Source organism: Trichomycterus rosablanca, chromosome 8, assembly GCF_030014385.1.
Source record: "Trichomycterus rosablanca isolate fTriRos1 chromosome 8, fTriRos1.hap1, whole genome shotgun sequence".
NCBI classification, from domain to species: Eukaryota; Metazoa; Chordata; class Actinopteri; order Siluriformes; family Trichomycteridae; genus Trichomycterus; species Trichomycterus rosablanca.
Window position 1 is genome coordinate 34,841,342 of NC_085995.1, and position 24,264 is coordinate 34,865,605.

Genomic DNA, 24,264 nt, shown 5'->3' on the forward strand with positions numbered 1-24,264 from the left:
ACTTGCTGCCTTATATATCCCACCCACTAACAGGTGCCGTGATGAAGAGATAATCAGTGTTATTCACTGCACCTGTCAGTGGTCATAATGTTATGCCTCGTCGGTGTATCACACAGTGTCATGACCAAATGCCAAAGGGGGGCTAAAATAGGTCCAATGTCCACATATTTTCCGTCATTTAGTGTATTTGTTTGTTTATTTTGTCAGGGACCATGCACAAAATGCATTAACCTCAGAGGAGAAGAGATGCCTTGCACCACAGGTAGTCTGCTGTCACAGGGCAGGTAAACACTAATAATACAAAACACAATATACAATTTCAAAATTTTTACGTCATGTTTTACACACTTTAAGATAAGATAAGACTTTATTGATCCCCTGGGGAAATTAACATTCATGACAGACTAGTTACAGGTAGTTACTGGTTGCACAAGATTCATCAGGTCACAAGTTTAATGTCGAACACAGTTATGGACAATTTTGTATCTCCAATTCACCTCACGTCTTTGGACTGTGGGAGGAAACCGGAGCACCCGGAGGAAACACACACAGACACAGGAAGAACATGCAAACTCCACACAGAAAAGACCTGGACTGCCCCACCTGGGGATCGAACCCAGGACCTTCTTGCTGTGAGGCGACAGTGCTACCCACTTAGTCACCGTGCCGCCCCTAAACCATTTCAAAACCCAAATACATAAAATTCATTTTCAAAATCTCAAATATGGATGTAAGTATTGCGCAAGGTAGGTTACTGGTTAAGGTACTGAACTATTAATCAGAAGATTGCTGGTTCAAGCACCACCACTGCCAGGTTGATGTCTTTGGGCCTTTGAGCAAGGCCCTTAACCCTCATTTGCTCAAACTGTATACTGTAGCTGTACTGTAAGCTGCTTTGGATAAAGGCGTCTGCTAAATGCCGAACATGTAAAATGTATTGGGTAACCCCTTCTAATTTTTTTAATTCATGTTTCCAACTTGGCAGCAACAGTTTAGGGAAGGTTCTTTTTTTTGTTCCAGCATGAATGCACCCTAGTGCACAACACAAGGTCTATAAAGACATAAAGAAATGCTCGGTTTAAAAAAACTCAGAAGCATGACTGTTCTTATAGCAACAAGCTCATGGCCAGGTGTCCAAATACTTTTGGCCATATAGTGTATAACCAACTAACACTTCCATGTGTGTTATTCATGTAGATATGTGTGTGTGTGTGTGTGTGTACGTTTGGTATAGTACATTGTATTCTGTGACATATTACGTTGGCTGAATTAAAAACATTAGAAAATATCGACAAAAGTGTGGACTGTAGGTCAGGCTGCACTCTGAACATATAATGAGTGTGAATCTCTTGAGAAAGGAGCCAGAGGTACGGGGGAGAGGGCTGGAGAAAGGAGAAAGGAGGCAGAAAGACAAAGAGGTGGAGGGAAGAATAAGAGAGCATGTGTTACTCCCGGGTCCCTGATGTGCAGCACCTGTGCTTTAGAAAGGCAGGTGTTTAAACAAAGCGTGTGTAACACCCACACCATCAGGCCTTTAATAAGGTACAATTCAGTACAGCTCAGCTTCTCTCAACCATGCTGACAGATACAGAGTTTACACACAAGGCTGTACATTACTAGCTCAAATCCCGGGTAAAACCAGAACCTCAATTAAAAAAAGTTAGGACAGGAGATATATGTAAATAAGAACACCCATTCATTTTAACTTAAATATGAGCTATTTAATGTTCCAACCAAGCAGCTTTTATTTTGTTTGCATGTGTGTATTTACAGAGGAGGCCAAACATGTATACACACTTCAACAAAAGAACAACTTATAATATATTTAATACACCGATCAGCCATAACATTAAATCCACCTCCTGGTTTCTACACTCAGTCCATTCTATCAGCTCCACTTACCATATACAGGAGAAGCACTTTGTAGTTTTTTTTTTACTGACTGTAGTCCATCTGTTTCTCTACATACTTTTAAAACCTGCTTTCATCCTGTTCTTTAATGGCCAGGACTCTCCCAGGACCACCACAGAGCAGGTATTATTTAGGTGGTGGATCATTCTCAGCCCCGCAGTGACACTGACATGGTGGTGGTGTGTCAGTGTGTGTTGTGCTGGTATGAGTGGATCAGACACAGCAGCGCTGCTGGAGTTTTTAAACACCTCACTGTCACTGCTGGACTGAGAAGAGTCCAACAACCAAAAACATCCAACCAATAGTGCCCTGTAGGCAGCGTCCTGTGACCACTGATGAAGGTCTAGAAGATGACCAACTCAAACAGCAGCAATAGATGAGCGATCGTCTCTGACTTTACATCTACAAGGTGGACCAACTAGTTAGAAGTGTCTAATAAAGTGGACAGTGAGTGGACACGGTATTTAAAAACTCCATCAGCGCTGCTGTGTCTGATCCACTCATACCAGCACAACACACACTAACACACCACCACCATGTCAGTGTCACTGCAGTGCTGAGAATGATCCACCACCTAAATAATACCTGCTCTGTAGTGGTCCTGGGAGAGTACTGACCATTGAAGAACAGCATGAAAGGGGGCTAACAAAGCATGCAGAGAAATAGACGGACTACAGTCAGTAATTGTAGAACTACAAAGTGCTTCTATATGGTAAGTGGTGCTGATAAAATAGACAGTGAGTGTAGAAACAAGGAGGTGGTTTTATTGTTATGGCTAATCGGTGTATATATATATATATATATATATATATATATATATTTTGTGTGTGTAATGTATACATACTTTAAAAGATGGTTTATTGAATTACAGTAGCAATAGTAGTAGGATGTTTAAAGGTGACGTATATTCATCTCCTGATGTCAGTATAAATTTAGTATTAGGATTAGGGATTTAAGGATTTATAACTGTAAACTTTCTGCTGAGCTGTTGTTGATACATGGCTTCCACTTTGGGGTGGAGTCTTGACTTGCACTGGCAGGTACAGTGATGAACTGTGTATACTAACAAGTAGTATTCCTGAACCCATGTGGTTACATTCTTTACAGAAGCATTTTAGTTTTTAATGTGGTGTTTCTGAGGGATCAAATGTCACGAGCATTTATTATTGTTTGTAGCCATTTACTTTAGGCACAGGGATTGTTCTGCCTTTCCAAATTGTTTAATAATGTTAAGTATCAATACATTACAGGCACTCTGCTGTGATATGTGTAAGATGTAATGAGTACCACAGTCTTACCCAGAACTTGACTAAGTAGAAGGCGTTTTGAGGTCCTTTTGCAAAAAGCTCCTTAAGGCCTCCTTTCTTCTCAGGAAACTTGTCGTAGATCTGATGGATATCCACCGATTCCAGCAGCGGGTCGCTGTACGAGTGGCCTGTCTGCCCAATGTGTACAAACAGATGTTTGTTGTACTGCAAAGACAAACAATAAATACCAACATTATCATAATGTTATAGTTACCATTTAAAAATGTTTTTCTTGCTTTTTTATTTTCTAGTCATATCCAATTACCCAGTTGTTTCTTTCCTCTACTGCTGCAAACCCCTGTCCTGACCAAGCAGGACCATACCAAACACATGCTTCCTCACATTTGCAATTCACACAGAAAGCATGGTGTATGGAAAGTCATGCACTGATCTCCATTATTTACCATCTATGTGAACGACAATTGCAGCAGTAATGAAAACCCACCTCTTCTGAAAGACAAAGTTAATCATATCTGTGTAGCTGCCCAGCTGGTTGACAGCACAGCTAACATTTGAACTCGGTGGTGGGCTAGCACATTAGACCACGGCATCACCCAAGCGAAAAAAGTTTTTTATTTTGCTTGTTTATCTTCTTCATTGCTTCCAATAATTGCATAAAAACATTGAGGCAACAGGTACCCAACCTTGGTGTATTATTAGTAAGTGGTCTAAGAAGGACCACTGTTTTAGGTACTTTGTTATGAGGGAAGTCAAACTGCTTTATATACGTGGGCACTGAGAAGTCGTTACCACTGCTGACAAATTAGGAGGTTAGACTACTAAATTGCATTATTAAATTGAATTTCTATACCAACAAATAAATAATCTGTATGTAAATTTTGTCATATGTTTACAAAAACTGTAGAAATAACTCAAACCGTTCTGTGTGCAGCCATGAGTCAGAATTATTAGTCACAAAAAAGAGCAGTTACAAAAATTACTGACGTCCCACAACATATGGATGGATACATGTCCCTTGTATATTGATGTCAATCAAAAATTGTGCTCAGCTTTAACAGGGCGATTAACAGGACGATTCACCTTAACCAAAATATTTTTCAAGACCAAGTATCGTCCTTGATGGCAACAGTGTCCTTTAATATCAGTGGCCTCTTTTAGCATGGTAATGTGCCCTGACACACTGTAAAAATGGTTCAGGAATGGTTTGGGGAATGGTTTTGTTGCAATGGATTTCAGTCTGTGGGATGTGCTGGACAAACGTTCAATCCATGGAGACAGAGACACACCTAGCAATCTACACGACCTAAAGGATCTGCTGTGAATGTCTTGGTGCCAGATATCACAGGATACACTCAGAGGGCTTGTGAGCTGTTATGGCAGCACCAGGGGGACACACACGATATTAAGCAGGTGGTTTTAATGTTATGGCTGATCGATGTTTATGTTTGATTGATAGCTGCTGTCTCACAGCATCAGGGTATAAAAACTGGTTCATAGACAATCTGCCAGAATGATGGATCACTCAGGTCTGCTGTAAGAGCAAGACGAGTAAAAACTCACAGCACAAAAATCCAAAGCTTCTTTTACTTCAACACTTTTATTAGTTTTCAGAAAGCAACCATTTTATGATTTCTACAAAGAAATGGATCGATGAAGACAGTGTCAGTTTAAATATACTACATGGACAAAAGTATTGAGACACTCTTTCTAATTTTTGAATTTGTGGGTTTCCGCCACAACAACTACTAACAGGTGTAGTAAATCAATTCAGAGTTTAGGGAAAGACTGTAACCCTGTGCACAAAGCAAACTCTATAAAGACATGAAGAAAAGCTCGGTTTGAAGAAAAGCAGTGGCTGCAGTTGTAACTGAAAAAATCAAACAAAGGTCACTCTATTTTAATACCATTTGCTACACTGTATGGCCAAAAGTATGTGGACATCGCTCTCAGAGGGATGGTTTTTACCACACCTACATATATGTGAATGAAATAACTTAATAACATAAATCCTTTTTGTAATTTCATTTTCATATTTTGTCACCACTTTCTCCTGATCTTCTGGGCAGTTGTAGCCTAGCGGTTAAAGAACTGGACTAGTAAGCAGAAGGTTGCTGGGTCAAACCCCACCACTGCCAGGTTGCAAACTGTTGGGCCCTTGAGCAAGGCCCTTAACCCTCAATTGCTTAGAATGTAAGTCGCTTTGGAAAAATGTTGTCTGCTAAATGCTGAAAATGTAGATAGAAATGATCAGGTTTGTGGTGGGTTGGGTTTTCCCAGAAGCACTGGGTGCAATGCAGACACACCCTGCAGGGTCTTATCAGCCCCCCAAGACAAAGCCAATCACATCTGTATGTACACGCCCACCTAGCCTAATTCAATGGTGATCCACCCAAGCACCATACAATACATTTTATGCCTCCAAATTTTAAACTCTGGATGTCCAGACATGGTTTTATGAGACAGAGCTCCAACCTGAACCCCACTGAACAACTCTGAGGTGAAGTGGAACACTGATTGCGAGCCAAACCTACTTGATCAACATTAGTGTTATAACCAAAAACAAAAATGGGTGAAGCTTTTGGGGAAATGGAGTAGGGGGTTAGGAATTGGGTTTTAGAAAGGAATAGCCACCAAGGATTTACTTATCAAAGCACAATGCAAAAAAAACAAAACAAATAAAAACTAGAGGTTGACTAATCCAGATGTATATCTGAGTGTTGGGAAGTGAACTTACAGACTCCGGATCCTTTTCCTGCTCCAAAAACGAAGAGAATTCGACGAGCCGCAGTTTGCTGGTCCCTATGGAGCGCCCCTGCCATGCTGGAGGAGTGACCGCAGGAGCTCTGGGGGGCTCGTAGGCTAACGGAGATAAACACACGGAGGTCATCTACTCCGTCTACTCTGTTCACTGATCGATTCATTGTGTATGAGTGTATATGAACATTTCAGCATACCTGATATAGCTGTAGCAGTCTGGATGGGGTACGCTTGCTGTATGAATGGCTTAATGCTGAGGAAACACACACCACACACACAATGTTAGCTGTTAGCAATCCTCTGTAAACATGCAGGGCTGATTTTCCACCTCATCTCAAACTAAATTACACTCTTAACAGGGTCTTTCCATAATAAATACATTTTCTGTGTTGAATTAGGTTTATCCTGGTCTGGGCTGCTGGCCCAAATGATGCAAAAGTTTCTACAGCTGCAAACAAGCTCTAAACTTAATGAGTCCTGATCATGTACCAGTTCAACAAGACAAAGTAACACACAACAAATTACACCTTATAACCTAATTAAATCTGTATGGCACGTAAGGAGCGGAGAGAAGTGTTACTCACTCTTGTGAGGATCCTGGATGGCCCATCGGCAGCTGCCAAAACTAGAAGCGGAACAAACACACAAAAGAACAGTCACACCACATAAAGCAGTGGAACAAACCCTGGCTACTGTTTCAAAGCTGGCATGTTCTCCTAATTTCCTGTGGAAGTGCAAAACTAGCATATCATTTTGTTGCTGTGTTTTTTTTATTGGTTTAACACACTGCAAAACTACCATGCTCTAGTATTACCCAGGTCAATGTGCTGATACATTCACTATATTGGGACAGTGGTAGCCCAGTGGGTAGAGATTTGGGCTATCAATTGAAAGGTTGAGAGTTCGAATCCTAACTCTGCCATGCAGCCACTGTTGGGCCCTTGAGCAAGGCCCTTAACCTTCTCTGCACCAGGGGTGTTGTAAAATAGCTGACCCTGTGCTCTGACCCCAGCTTCCAAACAAGCTGGGATATACTAAAAAAAGAATTTCGTTGTACTGTATACTGTATATCACGTCTGTATATCTATATATGACAAATAAAAGCATTCTATTCTATTCTATATGACTAAAAGGCGTGGCCGAGGTGGGCCGCAGGATAGCACACGCCTTCTCTGATACTCTAATGCAATTACCAGCTTCTTACCAGCCAGCAGCCAATTTTAGATTTTGACAAACATGGAGAGACTTTATTTGTTTTGGGTTTTCGTTTTGGATATGCTTTGTGTTGCTGTGTGTGTTACGAGTGTCTCTTACCCCTGGAGCTGCAGTAAAGCTGGGCTGAGGGAGGCCTGCCAGCCCCAGCTTGTTGTGGATGGCCGTGGCCGACACGATATGAGCCGCAGACATGCCCTGTAGTGCTTTGTCCTTCACGCTTTGATCCTTCAGCAAAGACAGAAACAAGGTTTTAAGCACTGTGTGTGTGTGTGTGTGTGTGTGATTCCATAAGGGATGCAGCAGGAACAGACATACAGACATTAACAGCACACACACAACCCGCATGCAGCGACAGGAAGTGGGGCGGGCATGCAGTCAATTCACCTGAGGCCTAACTCAGCAGTATTTTAGGCTCTTTTATTTAGACACTGATCTAACGACAGCATCTGGGCTGGCTGCGCACCAGGGATCTAACACCGAGGAATTAGGTTAGAATTAAAGATGACATTTCTTTCTTTGTATTAGAAGTTGGCGGCTTTAAAATTTGTAGGAGTGCTACAGCAGGGTTTTTTTTAAACACTGGGTCGTGACCCTTGGGTGGGTTGCATGCCAAAAAAATGGGTAGCAGAGAAAAATAATAATATTTAAATCAACCAATTTTAACAGCACAGAAACAAGAAACGACGTTGTACGTGATCGCCCCTTGTGGATTGATGTTACATCTTGTAAACCACAGTGGAACCAGACTATACAGAGCAGAGCAGAGAGAGTAAGATGCATTGTTTGTGTTTCCTGGGCTGCGTAAAAATTATACAGTACAACACAATATATGGACAAAATATTGAAACACCTGACCATAACCTTGTTCAGTATCCTATTCCAAAACCATGGACGTTTATATTGAATTGCTCTCTTTTTGCTTTATAGCTTTAATGGCATCCACTCTTCTGGAAGGATTTTCTACAAGACTACAAGAGTGTGCCTGAGGGAATTTGTTCCCATTCACTTAACGAAGTCAGGGCAGAGTGAGGGCAGGTACTGATGCTGGAAAAGAAGCTCTGGCTTGCAATCTAAGTTTAATTCATCCCACAATTGTTGAGTTGAAGTGGGTTAAGTTTAGGGCTCTGTGTAGGCAACTTGAGTTCCTTTGCACATAACTAGCCAAACCATGTCTTTATAGACCCTGGTTTATTGTAAGGGGCATAATAATGGTAAAAGAAAATAGGGAATTCCTCAAACTGTTTCCACACACACACACACACACACACACACACACACACACACACACACACACACATATATACAGTATATTGAACTTGAGGAGGGTATATTGCTGCTTAAGCCTCCTCCAAACCTTTTCCACCCATGCACTCTGCACAGGCAGATCTATCAGCCAATCAGGGTCCTTACACAGCATTTGAAGACCCCGCCCGCATATTCCGGTCATCCCTCCCTGCAGGTACTGCCAATTATGCCCTCTAGATGGCGCGCAGCCAACCAGTGGCAACACCGAGTTTCAAACCGACGAGTTCAGAATCTCTGTGCTGGTGTGCTAGCGGAATATCCCACTGCACCACCTGGACGCCTCCTATTATCATTTTCATACACAATAGCAGTGGATGTGACAGAAACAGCCAAATTCAGTTATTAGCAGAGGTGTTCACACACTTGCACTGCTAATGAGTTTGTGCTTTTCACTTGCTCAATACATAAGCAGCCAAGTAACAACACATGGTTGATAATGCTCGCCAATACTGTGACCAGCTCACAAACCAAAGGAGGCTCAAATCAAATAAACAGGTGTGAGAAAGAAAAAACCCTGGTCTTGTTTTCCCAGAGTCCATCTGAAGTTCTGGAAGATCATCGCAGCTAACACATCGGGCTTCTGTCTAGAAGGACTTAATAAGCTAATCGATTCCATTAGAGGTGGAAATACAGAACTAAGCCATGATTATTCCAGACAATAAATACATATAGAGAAAATCCAGACACTACCATGTTGGACACTTTGTGCTGAAGAGCACACATGATTTTATATTCAGTTCAGTTCCTTTTCCAGTCATTTCTGACACTTTTCAGTTCAGTGCTGCTCCTGGGTTGGTTGTTTAAAATCACTTCAGGTTGAAGAGTTTGTTCTTACATTCAAACCAAACACACTTTTGTACAGGACAGGAAGGAAACAGAGGGACAGACAAACACTCAGCAGAAAGAAAATCTGGAGCCAGTCGAGTGGATACTGAGCATACGCACACACACACACATCCACACACACACACACATCCACAAATACAGACACACAACTACAGTTACACACACAGCCACAATTACACTCTCACACTTCCACAAATAAACACACACAATTACACACACAAATCCACAAATACACTTGCACATTCAAAATTACACACATACACACACACACACACACACCTACAGTTACAAACATAAACACAATTACAGACACACATCCACAAGTACACTTCCACAAATACACACACTCACACAATTTCACACACACACACACACAAATGCACAAATACACTTGCACATTCAAAATTACACACATATACACACACACCTACAGTTACAAACATAGCCACAATTACAGACACACATCCACAAGTACACTCACAAACTTCCACAAATACACACACAATTTCACACACACACACACACACACACACACACAAATGCACAAATAAACTAACACATCCAAAATGAGACACACACAGACAAACACCTACAGTTACACACACAGCCACAATTACAAACACACATCCACAGGCACACACACACACATCCGGAAATACACACACAAACACAAATTCACACACACATCCACATTCACGCACACATTCATAAATACACACTGAATGGATTTGCTTTATAGTTTAGCTGGAAGAGTGTTCGGTAATAAACATCTTATTTCCAGTTTTTTACTGTTTAGTTCCTGAACTTTAATAACTGAGACATCATTTATCAAGAGAAACGTTTACACACCTTCAGTTTACAATGAATTTCTCTGGACTTCCGCCGGGCGAGAACCTGGATGTGACTGGAAACCTGTTCACACACACATTCACAAAAACAACTAAATTACATACGATCCATTAAATCATTTGTTAAAAGTTTAAACAATTAATTTATTATGGTATTAGAGAGCTTTTTAAACACCTCAACAACAGCACTTGTCAATGACAGCTAAAACTGAAACATGTGAGAGATTCTAAGGTTATTCTGATATTTTTTAAGATTATATCGGTTATACGGTTTTACTACCTGTTTTACTACTACAGACTTCAAAAAATACTCATCTACAGTTGTTATATTTTACTAAAGGATTATTTTAATGAATCAAACAAAATAGAAACACATATACCTGTTTTCTCGTTCTTGTCTTTCCAGTTCTCAGTTTGATGTATCTGGCTATCAGTTCATTGCGACCTGTAGAGAGAAGACAAGGAAAGTGTAAATGTCTGGGAAAAAAACACGCAGCGAGTGCCCAAAGATGAACCTGTTCTTCAGAATCATTTTAGTGATGGAATTATGGCAGGTTCAGAATCATTCATATTCATATAGGAACTCTATCTGATTTAAGGACAAGGGCAGACTACAGCTCATCATCTGCTGTTCTAAGAAGGCGATTGGCTGCAACCTGTCATCTTTCCTGATCTCAGCTGATCTATCAGCGCAGTGACTTGGTGGGTTGTGCTGTCACATCACAGTGAGAAGGTCCTGGTTTAATTTCCAGAAGTGTCTGTGTAGGTTTTCTTCGGAAGCTCCAGTTTCCTCCCACAGGAGATACAAAATTGTCTGTGATGGTGTTTGGTTACATTCATGACAGGCAGGTAGTTACAGGTCAAAGTGTAAAACATGACGTTAAAATCCTCATTTTAATCTGGCTAGATGTCTATCCTGACTAAAATCTCCCCCATAAACACAGTTTGGTTTTCCCGACACACATCTAGGGCAACCCAGATTGCTCCACCTGGGAATTGAACCCAGGACCTTCCTGCTGTGAGGTGACAGTGCTACCCACCGAGTTACCATCCCACCCAAAATGTTTCATGCAAATGCACATGAAGGTTTCGATTTAGACAGAACAGTAACGTGTGATGAGCAACTTGACTGTTGAGTTTCAGTTTTTACTAATGAACCGACAGCATGTTGTTTGGGGATTTGAATCGACAGCATGTTCTTCTCTCTTTGCATCACCCGATGCACCTGTATTGCAATCTCATATAGCACAGAACTCTTGTTCTTCCCTACACACGTCCACTCACACCAAGTACACACAGCAGCACCACAATACAGGTATTCATGCTCCCCTCTGCACTCAGATCAAAGAGCCACCAAACAGCTGGCTGAAAGCATGCTCGCCTCTGCATCATTCAGTCCTTTCAACCGCTAAAAAACATGCTTGTTTCTACTGCATTTTACAAGATGTCCCAAAAACTGGGGTGTATATTACTCAATGTTGTGGCATATGTTTTACCAAACCGACTCAACAACTAGAAAACAAACAAACAAAAAAAAGATTAAATAAATGGGTTTTTTTTTGGAAGAACTTCCCACAGGTAGGGGTTGCAGAGAAAAATAATAATAATTAAATCAACAAACACGAAATGAACTTATACATGAAAGCCCCCTTGTGGAGGCTTTACGTTAAATCTTGTAAACCACAATGAGACCAGATTGCCCCCTTTTTCATTAATTAAGAATACAGTGGTACCTTGAAACTCAACGTCAATTGGTTCTAGGAGTGGCGTTGAGTTTAAAAGGCGCTGAGTTTCATGGTGTTTTTTTCCCATAAGGATGTACGGAAAACCTGTTAATGCGTTCCTGTGGAACTGCATATATTTTAGGTTAATGTAAAATAATAGGGTTGTTTTTGACACTTATACACTAAAAATAACCCCCATTGGGATCAATAAAGAAATCTTATCTTAAATATTATACAAAAACACTAAAATACAATTTAAAAAATGTAAAGTTAAAATCAATCAAGAATACAATAAAACCTGCACTTTAGTTTTACTTCTTTATTGTTTCCTTATGCTTCTTAATTAGTGGAGAGAACAAATAAGCAGTAATAATTAAGAGAGGTTTAGTGTTTCTATGTCATTCTTTTATTACATTAACTTACATTTTTTTTTTAAATAAGCATTTTAGACTCTCTCAAAAAAGCTGATTCTTACAATTTCTCAGAACCCCGAGCTATAACACAAGTTTAAAAGTAAAACAGGAAAAATATCCAGCTGAACACAGATACATGTGGAGCTTTCAGAGTTGATTTGATAGTTAATCCACATAAATGCAAAGTTTAAAAAACTTTAAAAAACGCTGCCATAGACTGAAAAGTACAGCAGCTGAGAGTAAAGTTTTTGGAATAAATATTATTACACAGTCCAGAGGCTGAGTCTGATCATTATCTGATGTGTTACAGTAAGAAGTACTTCGTAAATGACAGTAAAGATTTTGGACAGCAATTTACTGAGTTACTGGAATCCAGCAGTGGTCGAGATGACTCAAAATTCTGATTCAGTGCTGAAGGTCTCTGGCGCTCGGCGCACCAGGGTGACTGAACATTACACCAAACACACAAACCCCAAGCCGGAATTGCTGACAACTAAGGGTTAAAGAAAACAAGACAGGACCAAAACGTGGTCAAACTGACCAGATAAGATGATAAAGTAGTGACCGTAGTGTAGTGAAGCAGCACCGGTGGGATGCTCTGCACTACATTTGGTTTGTTTAAAAGAGTGAAAGCTGTGAGTCGAGGACATGCAGGTGGTGGATGAACAGCAAGAGCTGTTCAATATGTGAAGAGTCAAAGATCACATGGAAAGCACAAAGAAGCACTCAAAGATCTGCCTGTTCAGCAATGAGTGAGGGGCGTGGCATCCAGCCCTGAGGAACTCCCACTGTTCTGAGTCAAAACCTGGCGCTGATTGATGACCCCATGTTGACCCAGAATGACCTTGTTTAACCTGATCTCAACTTAGAGTGCCCGAGGACAAAATCTAGCTGGTCGACTGAAATAGCCCCTCCTCCCAGTCCCAGATACGTCTGTGTAGACGCCCGGCCGGCTGAGAGCACTGCCGATTCAAACCGAGATTCAAACCTGGGTCTCGTTGGTGGTAGACAGTTTTTAATGAACACTGTTACACAACACCTCTAAGATGCTCGTGAGAAAGTAATTACCCCCCAAAACCTCCAGTTTGCTGTGGAGGAACCATTTTACAGAATTGTTTTAATTCAGCAACACTGAGGGATAGTTTAGAGTCCTGCCACAGCATTTCACTAAATTTCAATTTCAACTTGAGTGAACTGTGTTAATCCAACTCCTGAATTTAGTTTATTTTGAGTCATTCAGAGGTGGACAAACGTTTGGCTTTAGATCATTGATGGTGACTGAAAATTTTCTGGTAAGGAGCAAATTACGTGTTCTGTCAATTAGGGCGACTCGCCCTGCCCTTAAGCAGCCACTCCCCCCCCCCAACACCAATAAATCAGCCCCCCTCTGTTGACTGTAGAGATTATTTTTTATAATGGCATGGAATGTTAAGTTATTGTTAAATTATATGTAATTTTTGGTTCGGTTTATTAAACTAAATTACACTTTTGGAAAAAAAAAAAAAAAAAAAAAAAAAAATCAATAAACGATTAATTCTGCTCGTGACCAGAACGACCTCCAAATCAACACCAGCAGGACAAAAGAGGGACTAGGCTACAACCACTTGTAGATGTAAAGTCAGAGACGATCTCTCATCTATTGCTCCTGTTTGAGTTGGTCATCTTCTAGACCTTAATCAGTGGTCACAGGACGCTGCCCACGGGGCGCTGTTGGCTGGATAATTTTGGTTGGTGGACTATTCTCAGTCCAGCAGTGACAGTGAGGTGTTTAAAAACTCCAGCAGCATTGCTGTGTCTGATCCACTCACACCAGCACAACACACACAAACACACCACCACCATGTCAGTGTCACTGCAGTGCTGAGATCCACCACCTAAATAATACCTGCTCTGTGGTGGTCCTGAGAGAGTCCTGACCATTGAAGAACAGCATGAAAGGAGGCTAACAAAGCATGCAGAAAAACAGATGGACTACAGTCAGTAATTGTATAACTACAAAGTGCTTCTATATGGTAAGTGGAGGATATCTTATCTCATCTTATCTTATCTTATTTTACCAGATATGTTGAAGGAAAGTGTCTGGTCATCAGTCAGTGATCTAAGGCCAAACTCAGGGTTTGGATTAACACAGTTTATTCAAGTATAAAGTTAAATTTTAATGAAAAGCTGTGGCAGGAGCTTAAAATATCAGCCAATCACCATGCTTAAAATCAGACGTGATAGAAGCTTGGCTTGGGTTAGGGGTTCGGCTGATGCAGGTAAGAGCAAACTGGAGCAGATCGTGTTGGCACGGTTATTTTATCAACCTGTTGATTTTGTGCAAACAATCCCATTGAGAGAGAGTGAAGCTAAAAATAGCATATGGTTACATGTAAAGCTCGACTTCATAAAGCAGATGGTGGCATGAACAATCCCCTTACTGAGACCTACTGGTTTAGGCTGATGAACTTCAGTCCCACTGCATATACATACACACACACACACACACACACACACACACAAGCCAGCCAGCATCTGATTAGCGTTAAGCAGCTGTCCTTTGTGAGCACTGGAGCCCATAACATGACAACACCCCTCCATCCACCTCCCGCATTTACAAAGCCAGATGGTACAAAACCGTGACGGGAAGTCCTCAGTGCTCCAGTGCAAGGCTGAAAACACTCCATACACACTGTCCACACAACTGAATCACCAGAACACATTTAATACAGATGGACACACACCTAAAACCTCTCAAACACCAGCAAACCCACAAACTTCCTTTAACTTTTAGAGTAATTAAGCAGGTGTGTTACTGCCTTATTCCAAGAAAACCTGACCTTGACCACAATAAAGCAGTGGAAAACGCGAATGAAACATGAATGAAAATGAAAGTAATATGAATAAATGTATGTATGCATGAACTTAATAAATAAAAAGCCATTGTTTCATTTCTATCTCCACCTATTTCTGATCTACCGCTGATCAGCTCTGCATCTCTGAACCACTAGGTAGTATAACTGATGTTATACAACTGAATAATAAAACTTTTATTAAACTCCTTGTAAATTATTTTTTAAAAATACTCAGAAATGTAAAGAAATACAAGCCACAAAAAATATTTTTAAAAGTATTTAAGTCGTGAATCTTTATCAATGCAGCTCAGATTTGGTGACATCATTTTTGCTCGAAGTGGGTAGCACTGTCGTCTCACAGCAAGAGAGTCCTGGGTTTGATTCCCAGGTGGGGCGGTCCGGGTCCTTTCTGTGTGAAGTTTGAATGTTCTTCCCGTGTCTGTGTGGGTTTCCTCCGGGAGCTCCGGTTTCCTCCCACAGTCCAAAGACGTGCAAGTGAGGTGAATTGGAGATACAAAATCCTTGACTGCGTTTGACATTAAACTTGAACTGATGAATCTTGTGTAACCAGTCACTACCTGTCCAGTCATGAATGTAACCAAAGTGTAAAACATGATGTTAAAATACTAATAAAATAAATAAATAAATAAATACTCTCGTTTGGTTAAACAACAGGCACTTGGAGTGAATGGTTGGTTTGGAGCTATGTTCTTCAAAAGCAGTGATTAGAAATGCTTCCTGCATGTACGTGTGCACCAACATTAAGACACTAAGTGGAAACATTGCACCAGTTTGCTGGAAATTCCAGGTGGAAAATCCCAAACAAAAGCTGCAAACCCTTTATATTAGTACATCACATCTAAACAGAAAATGTCCTAATAATTTGAAGGCTTTTCAGAGGGCAGCATGAGATTTATTAGATTAAATGGATTACAAACTATGCTTAGAAATCCAGCAGCATACAGCCATTCTTTATGGTCATAAAAAGACCTCAGGATACCTGTTAAAATGAGTTTTGATCAGGACGCAAGATAAAACAATTGAAAAGCAAACAAACATAAATGACACATAAGATAGAAATTACAGTTGTTTGTAATGAGATTTTAGTTTCTATTTCACTCAGCGACCTGTAGGCAGTCGTCTATTTCAGCCGTTAGTGGGTGACAAGAGATGATGAGCCATGTGGCAACAGGTCACAATGATCTCTTGTTATTACTGTAATGATGATCACAAACCAGGATCACTGCAATGCAATGGAAACGCAAACATGACAAGTCTGTTTATGCTGCTTACTGAAACCCAGACATGGCAAGTGGCTTTTGACCACAATGAGACAAGTGTAGCAGGTTTAGAAAGAACATTTGTAGAAGGGGTGTTCTGTCCACTAAGGGTGCTAGAGTGCCACCTAACCAGCCTATTTCACCCCAATAAAGAGAGAAAGTATAAACCTCTCGTCCAACATCAGCCCCTGACCTCACAGACGTTTTTTGTTGTTGTCCTGACTGAATGGGCACAGGCGCTCAGGTGGTGGAGTGGTCTTTTACACTAGCCCACCACTGCAAAGATCAAGGTTTGAATCAGTCTGGACCAAGTTCCTAGACAGGCAAGATTGGCTATGTCTGAGAGACACGTGGCCAAAGCCCAGCAATGGATTGCCACCATGTCCAGGGTGTGGGTATCTGGGCAGGCTGGACATCACCATCCTGACTAAGATAAAGTGGGAGTAACAATTAAAATGATGATAATAAATGGCCACAAATTGACAGAAATGATGAGAACCACTACAAAATCCATGGGTGGACTATGGAATGGGATGTCCAACAATCTTGGGGTCAGGTGGACTATTTTCTTTTATTTTATGAGTTCATGACAACACTGTAGCAACACAGCTTTCTATCATTTCTGATTGGTCTATGCTTTTAGTGAAGCTAGCTGAAGGAATCACCTGATCACAATGGTGTAAACATAATTCATTATGAGGGTTCTTAAAAAAGTTTCCGCAATTTTTTTTTCACTCGATTTATTAAAAAAAAAAAAAAAAAAAATTACATCACTTTTCTACATGGTCACCTTCCAATGCATTTTTCCCATTTTGCATTGTATTAACTTTGTAATGCCATCAGCAAGAAGTGTTTTTGGTTGAGCCACTGATGCACCGCTGCTTTCACATCATCATCACTTGAAAATCTTCTTCCCCTTAAAGCTTCTTTGTGCGTCCAAAAAGGTGGAAATCAGGTGGCTGACTATAAGCTCTCTCAGTCTCTTAGACACAAACGATTATACTCCTCCCACCCTCATCGTTTATAACCAAAATATAACAGGGTGGAAACTTTTTGAAGATCCCTCGTATATTAATGATGTAACCCAGTATGATACACTGTAATATACCATTATTGCTAAACAACAATCACTATAATATCCTCTCATATATTATCAGGTCTCTAATAAACATCAAAGCATTTAGCAATGCTACATCTTTCTCCAACATTCTGTATCAGAAGAGCATTTACAGAAGCAGTTCTGTCTCCACAGCACACACAACTTCTTATAAGAGACCTTCCAGGTTCACAAAAGATCTCTCACAGATTAAACTGCAATTTATAAGAAGCAAATAAATCATGGAAGACCATCACCTACCGGCTGACCTTTTTTTTTACAATACAAAGCAGCCAGAGCACAACCAACTACTGACATGCTGAATCTACATACGCTTGCACTGACGGCCCTGAGGCCCATTTCTAAAGGTAAAGACTTCTTTAGTTACTTCAAAAAAAAAAAAAATCACAGCACAATGTGGCCTCGATCAAAAAGCAATTCTGCATACAGCTTTCTATTATTCTGTCCCACACAGCAAGACTTTCTCTTTAATCCGTCAGTCCACATGGAGAAAACTGAGGAAACATGATGAGAAAGCTAAAATATATTAAAGTTTTAAATCTTAAAATGTCCTATTTTAAAAAGTGAACATTTTTGTGAATATTTAGAATCAAAATATGTTATTTTGTATTTACATTTTCATTTACATGTTCGACATTTAGCGGCACTTTTATCCAAAGCGACTTACAGTACAGTGACATTATATAGAAACCCACACAGACACGGAGAGAACAAGCAAACTCCACACAGAAAGGACCCAGACCACTCCACCTGGGAATCAAACCAAGGACCTTCTTGCTGTGAGGCGACAGTGCTACCCACCGAGCCACTACAATAACGTTTTATGAAACATGTTCTGCTTTTACTCAAGCCTTCTTCGTGCAATATTATGTTTTGGTTAAAGGCCTAAAATTGGCGCAGTGGTAAAAACACACGCTGGGACCAGAGCTGGGATCTTGAATACATCGTATTGAGTCTCAGCTCTGCCTGCCGGCTGGGCTGAGCAGCCACATGAACAAAGATTGGCCTGTTGTTCAGATAGGGGTGGGATTAAGCCAGATGGGGTCTCTCTCATAACTAATGATGACCTCTGCTGGCTACAACCTCTCTGGCGCCTGCACAGAGATGGGAAAAGAGTGCTGTCAGGGTGTGTCTCTCCGTACACAGTGCTGATCTGCACTGCACTCGTCAAAGTGTAGGTGACCAGATAAAGGGAAGACAAAGGGAAGAAAATGCATAAACAAAATATTTATAAAATCATCCAACAAATATGAACTATGAGAGGAAATTAGCAAAAGGAAAATGACTAACAGCACTGGAGGTGTTTTATATATTTGGATTTTGTATGAATATACTTAAAAATTAAATTCAAGTCTCACAATATGAAGAACACACTTTTTTTTCTTCAACATTTAGTTCTTATTCGACTCCACTCGGTGCAATCAGATGCGACCGTGACCCAGCTGAGGCTCCTCCCAGGGCGGTTCAGTTCTCCAGTGAAAGATTAAATCAGTCCTTCATCAAGCTCAGTAGGAGATTGTCAAATCTAATTAAGGCATGCTCACTCTCTACGCCTGGGTAAATCACTTACAATAACAGGACAACTGTAGTGTTCAGTAGTGGAGTCGAGAGTTTACAGAGGAGATGCACTCATCTCCAGTGTGGATGGAAAAACAAACTTCATGAAATATGTTCACGACTGGAAGACAGAGGGCTACTGGAAGGTTACAGGGAGGTGAAAGAAAGCAACAGAAAGGAGGTACACGAGGGAGAAACAGTATTCACGGCACTGTGTGGCTAGTTTATCATTTCCAGTGTGCACTACACTAACGCTGACTCAGAGTCTGATTTTGGCACGGTGTAGGTACACAGAGAATTAAGCCTGGCCGGTCAGGTACACAGTGTGATAAACCCCTGTACAGCAGGGCATAAAAGAACCAGCACATTGTTTGAAGTGAAAGCAGGTTGCTATAGAGATGGTTGCTAATTACATTTGATAAGCAGGAAGTGCACTCAGGGGCGAGAGCTCCACTATGGAGGAGTACAAACACAAACCCGAGCTTTCGACCAAACCTCAGTGATAAAGGATACTTTTATATTCTTAGTGAGGATAAAATAAATACAAGCTTAAAAAAACTGCTGGACGTTTTGGAAATGAACTTTCTTTAAGCTACAAGGTCACTTCATCATCCGCTGGAAAATATTTCTTGTGTGTGTGTTGGGTTTGAAAATGATACAATGCTTTAGGCTGTAATGGTCCACTAAAGCTTACAGGTGGTTTGATAATTAACCAGATGTGTTATAGCCAAGGCCCTACCTAATTCACGGCCGTGAAAATCATGTCACTTTATATATTTTGTTATGCATTTTCTCCCCTTTTTCTCCCTTTTTAGGGTGTCCAATTGCCCAACCGCACCATGCCTCCTCTCCACCAAGGGGTAGATGGCCAATCCCCGCTCTGATTGAGGAGAACAAAGCTAACCCACACCCTCTCTGACACGTGGGCAGCAGCCGTATGCATCTTATCACCTACACTTTGACGAGTGCAGTGCAGCTCAGCACTGTGTACGGAGAGACACACCCTGAGAGCACTCTTTTCCCGTCTCTGCGCAGGCGCCATCAATCAGCCAGCAGAGGTTGTGATTGCATTAGTTAGGAGAGGGACCCTATTTGGCTTTTAAATATCCCACCCCTATCTGAACAACAGGCCAATCGTTATTCATGTGGCCGCTCAACCCAGCCGGCAGGCAGAGCTGAGATTCGATACGATGTATTCGAGATTCCAGCTCTGGTTCCAGCGTGTGTTTTTACCGGTGTGCCACCTGAGCGGCCGTTTAGCAATTTTTAATTCAGAATATTTTTAATTCAAGTAGCGTTCAAGTGCCGCACGTTTACTGGTTAATTTGCACTATGAGGCGGTCCAAGCAATCCTACGGCAATTCAGTTAGCAGTCGGTTAGTCAAAATGTCCAAGATGTAGTATAAAATATAAAGCAGCTAAAAACACGACTCGGGTAACTGAGATTGGAAAACTCCCAACAAATTTTGTGGACGCAGGAAGACAAGAAATTTCATATTTGAGACGGAGCCTTGAACCGTTGCTGGATGTTTATCCCTTTTTTCTATTTTATTTTTGCATTTTCCCCCAATTTAGCGTCGTCAATCTGTCTTCCGCTGCTTGGGGATCCCCGATTGCAGTCGAGGTGTGTATATTGCTGCTCACGTCTCCTCCGACCCACGTGCAGCCCTTTGTGGAACCCTTTTTCACCCATGCATTCTGCACAGGCGCCTCTCTATCTGCTAATCAGGGTCCTTACACAGCGTCTGAAGACCCCATCCACATAGTCCAGTCATCCCACCCTAGTAGAAACGTGTCTGCTGCAGACACCGGCAATTATGCCCACTAGATTGTGCCCAGCCGACCGGTGGCAACACCGAGTTTCGAACCGAGGAGTTCAGAATCTCGGCGCTGGTGTGCTAGCCGGATATCCCGCTGCACCACCTGGGCGCCTACTTTTACCTTTTCTATTATTCAATTTATGAGTGTAATTTAATGACTGCCATGAAATGTGGCACTTTAGGCCCTAGTTATAAGATCAACAAATGTTCTAGAAACTTCTCTAGACCACTGCATCATTCGAGAGCACCCACCAAATGAAAAAAATACAAATATTACAAACATGTGGAGTTAGTAACAGAAACGAACATTCTATTACACTAACAATTGATTTAAATATTCATTAGAAAAACTGAATCTAAAAATCTCAAATGAAATAAAATTCTAAATAAAATAAAGTTGTAAAACAATGCAGCGCTCTTCAACTCACCGTACATCTTTCCTTCATCAGACAGGATGATTTTCCTGCGGCCGCAGGGTGGGTAGATGGCCAGCGCCTCCTGAAAGCTCTGCTCGATGTCGGGGCTCCAGACTCCCTCCGCTTCGTTGTCCGTGTGCTTTTCCATAGAGTCGCTCATCCTCTCCATTTCCTCCCCGCCACTCTCACTGCCGCTCCAGCTGCCCGCGTCCATGGTTACACCTGCCATGGTTTCAGCTTCAACCACCGAAACACCACACGAGCCACGATGGACCATGGAGAGAGAAAAAAGTCATTTTCAGGATGGATTTTACCACACACACACAAAAATACACATTTAAACTTATAAAATAGAAATGATGCATAGTAGATGTGGTTTTATGATAGTACCCGGAAGGTTATGAGTTTGCATTATAAAAGCCATTGATGGGGTCATCTAAGCATTGACCCATTTTTTAAACACTTTACTGTCTCCCAATTAAAAAGCAAAGAAGTTCATTTAATTTCATTTTATCGACCCCTTTATTCTGGTCAGTGCTGCAGGCAGCATGTCCGGTTAAACCCAGTTTTAAAAAACTGGTTCGCAAGACAAGGTACCAATCTACCACAGGCTTTCGGACACCCTCGACCATTCTAAATTATATTACATATTTTTTTATAGACAGGGAGAGCAGGAGGAGGAGAGAAGAGGAAGACAATACTTTTTTTCTTTATCGAAATGTAGCAGATCACGGAAGAAATATAACGAGTCGTGAACTCTGTACTTCGCTACACTTGAGCACTATGAATAGTTTAGCAATGCAATCACCCCAGTTAATGATGAGTCCTGGAGGCTCTGCTTTTCAATGCATGTCTGAACATGTTACTAAATAGTCACGTAGTGTGACCTTTTATTAAAAAGTTCTAAGAACAGCAATGTGCAATAGCCAGTAAAAGATAAACAGAAGCAGGGAGAATAATAGCGCATCAACATACTTGGCTGTGTCCCAAATCACATACTAGTACATCACCTATGGTGCCACTACTACTACTGTAAACACACGATTATTAAGTACATAACATTTTGAGGTCAGGCACTGATGAGGGACAAGAAAGATTCATCCCAAAGGTGTGCTGGGCTAAGACCAACCACACAATATGGAGGTCCTCTGTATCAAACTCATTAAAATGTTTTTTTAAGTTTCCCCCTTTTCCTCCAATCCAATTCCCTCTTGAAATTCCTCTGCCACTTTTACAACCCGAACACCGGCCGAAGATAGTTGCAGACTAGTGCAGTCACTGTGTGCTGTCGAGTGCACTTCTTTTACACCAGCCAGCAGTGGATACCGAAATGCAAATCCCCAATTCCGGCATTTCAACCTGACCTGGAGGCCACATTTTACCAGCAGGAGTGAAGGTAACGCCATGGAACCTCTCCTCCTTAAACGTATCTGTTGGATGCCTGGTCATGTCAGTGGTGCAACCCCTAAGCACCATGTCAAACCATGTCTTTAGGGATGATCTTGCTGGAACAAGGGCACTCCTCAGGGGTTTTCACACAGTTACCTATTAACTAGATTATATCAATGATTTTGAACACCTATTAGCAACGGGTGTGACTAAGATAACTAAACTTAAGAATAGGAACGGGTGTGCCCATACGTTTAGCTATATAGTGTATCTACGACTTCACGTTTCACCAGGGTCGACCAGAACTGAAAGCCTGTAAAACAGGAACACACATAATCTACAAGCTAATTTAGGAAGAGCAGTTAATCCAGAACAGCTGGTTTTACCACGTCAGTGACATCAACAAACTTCACAACAAAGTACTGCTGATTCACACCAACATGAGCCCTCCATTCATGCTCAGTTCTAAATAATAATTTTTTAATAAATTTGTCCTGTTCATGCTTAGTTGTACATGACAAGATAGATACTGCTCATTTTTTCCACGTTTGACACCTTCGGGTTTGTATTTGGATTCTGTGCTTCGTGTGTGTAAGAATTAACATCATAGCATCTATTCAGAGTTTTAAAACAAGCAAAGGGGCGCCCAGGTGGTGCAGCGGGATATTCCGCTAGCACACCAGCACCGAGATTCTGAACTCCTCGGTTTGAAACTCGGCGTTGCCACCGGTCCACTGGGCGACATCTAGCGGGCATAATTGGCAGTGCCTGCAGCAGACAAGGTTCTGCTAGGGTGGGATGACCTGGGTCTATGTGGGTGGGGTCTTCAAACGCTGTGTAAGGACCCTGATTGGCAAATAGAGAGGCACCTGTGCACTCTGCAGCGTTTGAAGGAAAAGGGGTTCCACTAAGGACTGCGCGCGGGTCGGAGGAGGTGTGAGCAGCAATATACCCACCTCGACTGCAATCGGGGATCCCCCAGCAGTGGAGGACAAACTGACTACACTAAATTGGGAGAAAATTGGGAAAATGCATAAATAAAATAGAGAAAACAAAAAAAAAACCAAGCAAAGAAATAATACTAGTTGTAGAATAATAAATTGGAGCACATAATTATTTGTCATCTGTTATCTCAGTACTCTGATATAAGCTTATTGTAAATTTTCTGAAAATATGGCAACATCTTGGTCAAAAACGTAAACTGTGCGGCGGTACAAGAGTACAAGAGTTAAGGGAGGGAAAGTCGGACAGGGTCACTGCCGCTGCATTATGTGATCTCCAGGACTGGTCCGGGCGCCTGCATTAGTGGGGAGGGGGAAAATCTCATAAAGCATAGCGTGGCTCTCCATATGCAATACGGCTCTATGTGGAAAACCAGTGCAGGCAGGTGATAAGAAACGGCTGCCGCGTTATGGTCTATAGCACTCCTTGGCTAAAATTGAGGTGGTACAAGAGACAGTGGGGTTACAATCAAGAACTGGATATGACTAAATTAGGAGAGAAAGGGAAGGGAGGGGTTAAAAACAAACTGCAACTGAGATGATTAGTTTGGTGTTGGTGGTGG

General features: G+C 41.4%; 1 protein-coding gene and 1 long non-coding RNA gene across 4 annotated transcripts in view; one reads left to right on the top strand and one right to left on the bottom strand.

Moving 5' to 3' along the window:
- tead1a (TEA domain family member 1a) overlaps positions 1-24,264 on the bottom strand; it is a 72,385-nt gene that overhangs the window by 3,296 nt on the left and 44,825 nt on the right. For all 3 annotated transcript variants that reach the window (XM_063000116.1, XM_063000115.1, XM_063000114.1), the window contains 8 exons: positions 21,324-21,548; positions 10,531-10,595; positions 10,152-10,214; positions 7,251-7,376; positions 6,521-6,561; positions 6,134-6,189; positions 5,914-6,038; positions 3,210-3,383 (listed from right to left, as the gene is read on the bottom strand). In XM_063000116.1, the coding sequence (XP_062856186.1) occupies positions 3,210-3,383; positions 5,914-6,038; positions 6,134-6,189; positions 6,521-6,561; positions 7,251-7,376; positions 10,152-10,214; positions 10,531-10,595; positions 21,324-21,540 (867 nt within the window). In that variant the 5' untranslated portion in view covers positions 21,541-21,548. The remainder of the gene's footprint in view (positions 1-3,209; positions 3,384-5,913; positions 6,039-6,133; positions 6,190-6,520; positions 6,562-7,250; positions 7,377-10,151; positions 10,215-10,530; positions 10,596-21,323; positions 21,549-24,264) is intronic.
- On the top strand, positions 206-10,609 carry LOC134319115 (uncharacterized). Its single transcript, XR_010013464.1, has 3 exons — positions 206-284; positions 8,079-8,186; positions 10,557-10,609. It is a non-coding gene; the product is annotated as an uncharacterized LOC134319115 (long non-coding RNA).